The sequence below is a fragment of the Oryzias melastigma genome, linkage group LG22 (assembly GCF_002922805.2).
Source record: "Oryzias melastigma strain HK-1 linkage group LG22, ASM292280v2, whole genome shotgun sequence".
In the NCBI taxonomy this organism is placed as follows: Eukaryota; Metazoa; Chordata; class Actinopteri; order Beloniformes; family Adrianichthyidae; genus Oryzias; species Oryzias melastigma.
Window position 1 is genome coordinate 25224371 of NC_050533.1, and position 7263 is coordinate 25231633.

At 43.9% G+C, this 7263-nt stretch overlaps 1 protein-coding gene across 1 annotated transcript; it reads right to left on the reverse strand.

Annotated features, from left to right (window-relative positions):
- Positions 1 to 287: 287 nt before the first annotated feature.
- Positions 288 to 7035, reverse strand: ky (kyphoscoliosis peptidase). The gene is made up of 7 exons (XM_024271867.2): positions 6955 to 7035; positions 4825 to 5402; positions 4561 to 4675; positions 4346 to 4463; positions 2299 to 2490; positions 2023 to 2213; positions 288 to 1944 (listed from the first exon to the last, which is right to left on the reverse strand). Exons 2-7 carry the CDS (start codon positions 5380 to 5382, stop codon positions 617 to 619), a joined length of 2502 nt encoding a protein of 833 aa, XP_024127635.1. The 5' UTR covers positions 5383 to 5402; positions 6955 to 7035; the 3' UTR covers positions 288 to 616.
- Between the last annotated feature and the right edge of the window lie 228 nt (positions 7036 to 7263).

The window sequence follows — 7263 nt, forward strand, 5'->3', positions numbered from 1 at the left end:
TTTCTAGAAAATCAACAAAAATGTATACATTTTTTCAAAATATTTTTTCCTGCATTGTCTAAAAGTGTAAGTGTTCAGTGAGAAACACAGTGAAAAGACCATTGTCAACTTCTGACCAAATTCAGTTCTGGAATTCATGAAGTCCAAATTAAACTCAGATGTAGGTCTGACTTATAGACCTGTCTCAGTCTTTAGCATGACGTTTAAAAATACATGTTTTTCAAAAACTTCTAGAAGATAAAATGTTGTGCCTTAGTGGTAAAATCAAGACATCCAAAAGAAAGATCTGGCTTCACAGTATTTTTATTGTATGCCCTTGGACAACGTTCCTTTTGTAATGCATATTTTCATTTCTTTACATTATGCACCCATGATCCATATAAGCACCAGAGCAAAAAATCAGGTTTGTACTCAGAACAACCTGGATCATATTTGACAAACATGTTCAATTTAAGTTACACTCAGTTTGCATCAACATGGCTCTGCCTTTGTAGTGCTGAATGAAATAAACCTGAAATGCCAAAGCTCACAGTTTAAGTTATTTGCAGAAACTTGAAACCACAGACTGATGCGTATCTGTCCTTGTCAGCAGCTTTCATGAAGCGGCTGTTTGATTTCAGTCTTTGCTCTCCAGCTGCTTTGTGTCAAAAGTCATCAAAACAGCCATATCACTCGACTCTCCGAAAGAGGCTGCCAGTTTCAACTGCTGCAGGGCATCTCCAGTGAAAGCCTCCCCCTCCCAGACTCTGCTTTTGTTCAGTGTCAGATCAGTTCTTGTCTCTCCCACCACACTTACCCTCAGGGCTCCGGGAACTCGCACCCTGAAGTGGACCCTGGAGAGCGGATCGAGCAGGCCTGAGCGGGGCTCGAAGAGAACGCAGCCTTTCCTCCACGCCGAGTAGATGCAGGGGAACGGCAGGCCCGCCAGCGCACAGCTGTTCCTCAGAACAAAGTCACACATGGGGCTGAACTCTCCACCGGGACCGATGCGAGCATAGAGGCCCAGCCGGTACACCCCCACCTCAGGCAGGCTGATGCTCACTGTCACTTTGGAGTCCGTGTACGTGCACAACAAGTGACGAGAGAGCGGAAGCGCTGGAGCTTTGCTCTCCTCTCTGCTGAGCGTGCAGTGCAGCTCCAGGTCCCTCTGGTTGTGGAAGGTGATGTTGCACTTCCCTTGCTGGATGCTCACCACAGAAGCATTATGGCTGAACTTGGACAGCCCCGCCTCAGCAGTGCGGGTTCCAGGCCCGCATGCTGAGCCCAGGTTAGAGGGAAACAGCTCATCCAGGTGGCAAACCTTCCCTTTGCAATGCAGCAGGAAGTTTGCAGCATTCTGGAATTTCATGTCTGACTTCTCATAGTCCCGAACAAACACAGAGAGCCGGTAGAAACCAGGGAAGGGGCACAAGACATGACAGAGAAGACTGTCCGGTTGGATCTGTGTTGCCAGGCAGCGCTTGGCTATAGCAGCTTCCATCTGTGGATGGACCAGTTCACACAGCAGCATCAGAGGCCGGGAGCTCTTCAACACCAGGTCAAAGACGCCTTTATCCACCTCAGCAACCTCAGCGCTCTGACTGCAGCCGGCCACACCCAGCGAAGCTGCAACAGGCTGCATTCCCCAAGACAGGTAGGGGTTCTCTGGGATCACCTCCATGGCTCTTGGAGCCGGACACTCCACTGTGAAGGAGCAAACCCACACCAGAGGGCCGCTAGCTTTTTCCACTCGTGCAAAGACTTTACAGTCGTAGCTTCCAGTTGCAGGTGGCAGGAGCTGCAGGTTCATGCTCCGATGGGAGACTGTGAGAATGCCAAAGGAGGAGCTACTGGACTCTTTTTGTTCCAGAACTCCACAGTGGAGGAGGTCCCTGTGCTGCATGACCTCATAGGTAAAGGTTGTCGGCCTGGAGAAACCAATGGACACGTTTGCCTCGCCGTCATCTGAGCAGAGAACCAAACAGAGCAGAGACTGTTGGTTATTTCGATCATGTTACTTAGAAACAGTAGGATTTCAATCACCTGTAACAATGTGAAAGTGATGAGGATTGATCAGCTTTAGCCCCAAGGTGAAGAAGGCTGACGTCTTAAAGACCCTCCTCTCAAACTCCTCCAGGGTGATGGGCGTGTCCAGCAGCTGCCATTTCTCCTCATCTGGGAAATGGGAATCGATGAATTCCTCTGGATCCGTCAGGAAGTAAAAATCATCAAACCTTTGACAGAAAACATGGAGACCTCAGACTCGGCTAAACTTCAGTCACAGCTGCTGCTCCAGGGATTCTGCAGAATCTCCCTCACCTTCTGACAAAGCTTTCATGTTCCATATCTACTCTTCCAGCCCCCCAGCAGGCATCCAGGAGCAACCACTGTCCTCCCAGGAACACAGCGTTCCACAGGTGATCCGATTTAACCTGCCTGAGGCTCTGGCCGGGCCGGTAGCCCACACCTTTACTGTGTCCCGGCACTTCCTGGCACTCGATGCCCAATTCTCTGTACATAAAGCCAAAACAGAAAAAGACGTTCTGAGCAAGAACACTGCAACAGCTAAAAGACACCAGTTTCTTTTTCATGCAACAAAGAAAAAAAACATACATGTCTGAAACAGGATTGGACAGTGCAAAAGACGGCTTTGATTTGAATTTAGCCGAAACAAAAGGAAATCCATCTCATAAAAGAAAAGTTCATGGCTGTGGTTTTCTAAACAGGTCATCTGATCAGAATGTCTATCTGTGTTACCTCCTGATGGAGGAAGTGATGTCATCGACAACACTGAAAATTTTACATTTACAGCATTTTTAACTGCCACAATGAAAAAGTCAGCATTCATAATTAATGTGTTTGTTTAATTCTTGTTTTACATGTTTATGTATTTAATTTTTTGTATATTTCTCATGGGGGGAACCTTTGTTTGCACATAGGAAAACCTTTGTTGTAACACCATCTTTCGAGTTCCATTTGGCAAAAGAGATTAAGCAGAGAAGAATAAAAGTTAGGATGAATTTTGCATACAAGACTGAGGAGAAAAGAAGTTGAAGTTTTATGACGCTGCATAAATGAGTTATTTTGCTTCTTTTTTTTTTTTTTTTTTTGAATATGGCCAACGAGATACGTGTTTTTACTTTGTTTTATGTAATTTCTTAGGTCAAAATTTGTATTTCAAGTCCCCTTATGACAATTTAAAAGAAAGAAAAAAGTTCCCAGTAGTGTTCAATTATGATGATTATGATTATGAGATTTAAAACCAAAATCTCACAACCTAAATGTCTTAAAAGCCATTTTCATGTTGATCTGAAGCTTCTGTTTCCAAAATCTCCTCTGAGGGCTTTTGGTGCTCCACCCCTGATTATGATAGCTCTGTGTCTCTCTAGCATAAATCTTCACTGCTGCTACATAAAAACATCCATCAATCTGGGTAATGTCCAGCCGTATGGTTCTGATCCGGATGTCAGCTGGACGAGGAAGTGAAGATCTTCATGGACAGAACTTCCTCCAAAATCCTGATTCTTTCTCCTTCCAGTTCACCAAAGACTCTTTTAGCTAATTCTCCAATGTTTATTGACTGTGATCAATACATTCAATCATTGGTTTCTCAGAGTTCTTGATAAAATAATCAAAGCTAACATCAAAATGCTCTTTCATTGATTTACAATCCTTTCCAACTGCGGTCAAATGAGCCGCCGTTCACATTTCCGTGGTCACATCAAGAAGCTCCGTGGAGTCTGGTGGAGATTTTCCAGCGTTCTCAGTCCTGCTACCGTAAGTATTGGATGAAACTCACACCAAAAATCCACTGACGGCTGATTTGACCACACATACATATTAAAAACAAAACAAAGCAGGATTTTCATCAGAGGGGAACTTTAAGTTAATTTCTTGTGTTAGTTTGACTGTGGCTTTATGGATAAAGAAGAAGAATAAAGTCATCAGTGCAACAAACTGTGCTCCAATTTCATCACCAGAGAGCGATTAGGGTTTTCTGCTGTTTTTAGAATCTTTTACTGCCACATATTTGCAAGCGTTTTTGAAACATTTCTAAAAAATATTCATGACTAATAAAATGTTTTTCCTTCAGGAATTAGGAAAACCAGAAAGGTCAGACTAAAGGTCAGACATGCTACTGAACATTTTTGAATAATGATAAATGTTTTCAGAATCTAAAGTTAAAACTCTGAAATCCCAAATGTAACTAATTTAGTCAAAGCACTTCCCACCAAAAGAGTGCTTCACTTAATTTGCATCCTCTTTCCCATCTTTCTGTCACTTCTCAAAGCTAAATAAATGCTTTCAATCAAAAAGAAAATGTTTTTCAACTTGACTCCTTAAACCATGTTTTTGTTGTGTTTACCTGCACATCTCTGTGCAGAGATTGGAGTAGCTGCAGCAAACGCCGCGTCCTGCAGCGATCACCTCCTCCAGGGAGCTCAGCCTCTCAGAGCGGCCGAGGTATCCGCTCACGTCGTACTCTGCAGAGACGAGATCCTGTTCATCCAAACTGATCCCAAACACCAGCTTGATGCACTGTGTATGTAAGTTTGGACTATTTTTCTGTCAGAAACATACCGATGTTGTGGCACAGCCAGACCCAGATGGCCCGTAGCCTCTCCAGCTCATCTCTGCTTTCACGTGTGATGTTGTGCACGATGGTCTTCACATCATACACGTGCTTTCCTTTCAGCTGAGGAGCATGCAGAGGGCGCCACTGTCACTTCAAATCTTTATGAATCATCTCCCTAATGCTGGATTTAGCCTTTATACTCTGAAACTGGGTTATTATTCAGAATTGTGCACCATGTGACATGCTAGGCTGGTACATGGAGTCCTCACCTCCAATCCTGTCCGGATGACATGTGAGTCAATCCTGTGGAAGACCTCTGAGCTGCTGAAGAGATCCTTTCTGTGCTTCCTTTTGCCGGCACATGGAGTGGGTTGGACTCTTGAACGCGCCTGTCTAGGCTGATCCACCTCCTTCCTCACAGCACTCTTCTTCACTGTGGTGATGCTCCTTGCTGCACTCTCAGATGACAGCTGCCTCTTTGCTGCTGGACGCTGGTCTTCACTCTCCTCTTTGACACTCATACAGATGCTCTGTCTGGAAACCACGGCACACTGAGAGGCGTTATCGCAGACCGAGACCAGGCCTGCAGCCATGTCTGCCCCGGGCAGAAGCTTTGTGCTGTCCTGCTTCTGGTTGTCATTGTGCACAAGTGCACGTGAAGCAGTAGCACGGCTGTGTTTGTTTACAGTTGGACTGTCTTTGAGTTCACGGAGCTCTGAGGATTTCACTAGTGTGCATCCTTTCTGAGTCACCGTCTCCTCTGAAGAAAGCTTTACAGCACGGGTGAAAGGAAACGAAAACTTCTGAATTGCAACGTCAGCGAACATTATGCTGAACGCATGGTTTCCTAGGGGGGAAAAAAGAGGAGGGGGGCAGTTAAACAGAATAGTGTAAACCATGAGTCAAAGTCAAGACCCGGGGGCCCAATCCGGCCCTCCAGGTAATTCTATCCGGCCCTCCAGGTAATTCTATCCGGCCCTCCAGGTAATTCTATCCGGCCCTCCAGATCATTTTATTTTATTGTTACTAATGGCCAAATGTTATCTTGCACTTACTTCTAACTTGTATAATTTGAACAAAACATATTTTTATGGAGAGTAAAATATTGAAAGTTATTTAAGGTTATTCCTGCCTTTTTATTATTCACAATTATATCAAAAAGTTACAGTTTTAAAGTTTCAAGAATTGACATTCTGTTAGCTTTTTGGAGTATTTTGGCATTTACTAAGATTTTTTAGGCTATTTTGGAGTTTAGCTAATATTTCAACTGCATGCTAGCTGTTTTGGCTAATTTAGGCTTTTTAAAATGTTTGGAGGTTAGCTAATAGTTCAGCTAGTTGTTTTGGTTAATTTTTTTTTTTAGTTTTTTTAGGATATTTTGAAGTTTAGCTATTTTTTCAGCTACTTGGTAGCTGTTTTGCCTAACATTAGTTTTATATATATATATATATATATATATATATATATAGTTTTTTAGGCTTGTTTGGTATTTAGCTAATATTTTAGCTAGCTATCAACTTCAGTTTTTTTAGCTATCCATTTCAGCATTTTCAGCTATCTATTTCAGCATCTTCAGTGGCCAAATTCAGCTTACAGCATTCACACTAGCATTATTGCAGGTAATGCTATATATGTAGTTCATAATTAAAATTAAAAATGTAGTTTTAGAGAGTTCAATAAATGTTTATCCTGTTCGGCCCGCGACCTAAGGTGTGATTTGGATTTTAGCCCCTTGTGTGATTGAGTTTGACACTCCTGGCATAAACTGAACTGTGTGCCTTCGATAAGATACAAACCGTTCACCACAACAATAGCTTTCCTTATTCTATACAGCACCTTCCACGCAGGACAGTGACAAATCTGCAATTATGCTTTATATTCATACCCATAAATGAGGAAGAAGATTGCAATCATTAATCACTGTCACAACTGTAGCCCTAAGATATCCTCAGCCTGAACTGCTGCCTGGCACTCCCACTGGGCAAAGAAGCTGCAGCTGATAACTGAGTTGAAAATAAGCAACACATTCAATCTGCTGGAAAACAACTCAAAGGGACAGCGGGCTGGCACAATGAGCGTCCTTCCAGCGTGACCCGGGCTGGAGTCCCGTGTTGGCGAGTGTTTGCCCTGCTCAAGTGTCGCTCAGCAGGTCATTAATTCTTCCTGGTGCTGTGGGCAGCAGGCTGTGGCTAACCCTGACCTCCACTCTTCCTGCAGTGAAGTAAAGGAAAGCCCGGAAAAGGCATCGGCTGCTTGTGATGAAGTAGATCTCACTTCAACCAGAGAATGTCAGGGTGGTCTTTGTTTTACAGAATATGCTTATCAGAAAAACATAAGCACTCGAGGAGGTATGTTTGCCTGTTGCTGTGTCCCTGAAGGATGCTGAAGCTTTTACTCACCCTGGGAGGATTTCAAACGCCTGGTGGATGTTTGCTAGAGCGTTGGGCAGAGATGTTTCCACTGTGCCTTCTCAGTGGTCCCCAGTTGCAGGCGGAGGCTTATATACTCTCCCAGTTGGCCTGCCAGGACAGGTCCCAGAATAACAGGCCTAAAAATACTACAAAGCAGTTAGGACCAACCAATGGAACAAGTCCCAACTGAGAAGTGTGATGTGCGTCCTGGCAAATGTGTTGGAATGAGTGATGGTTTACACCGCTTACTCCGTAGTCGGTGAGGGAACATTGAGTCTGCTCCAGTGTAATTGTGTA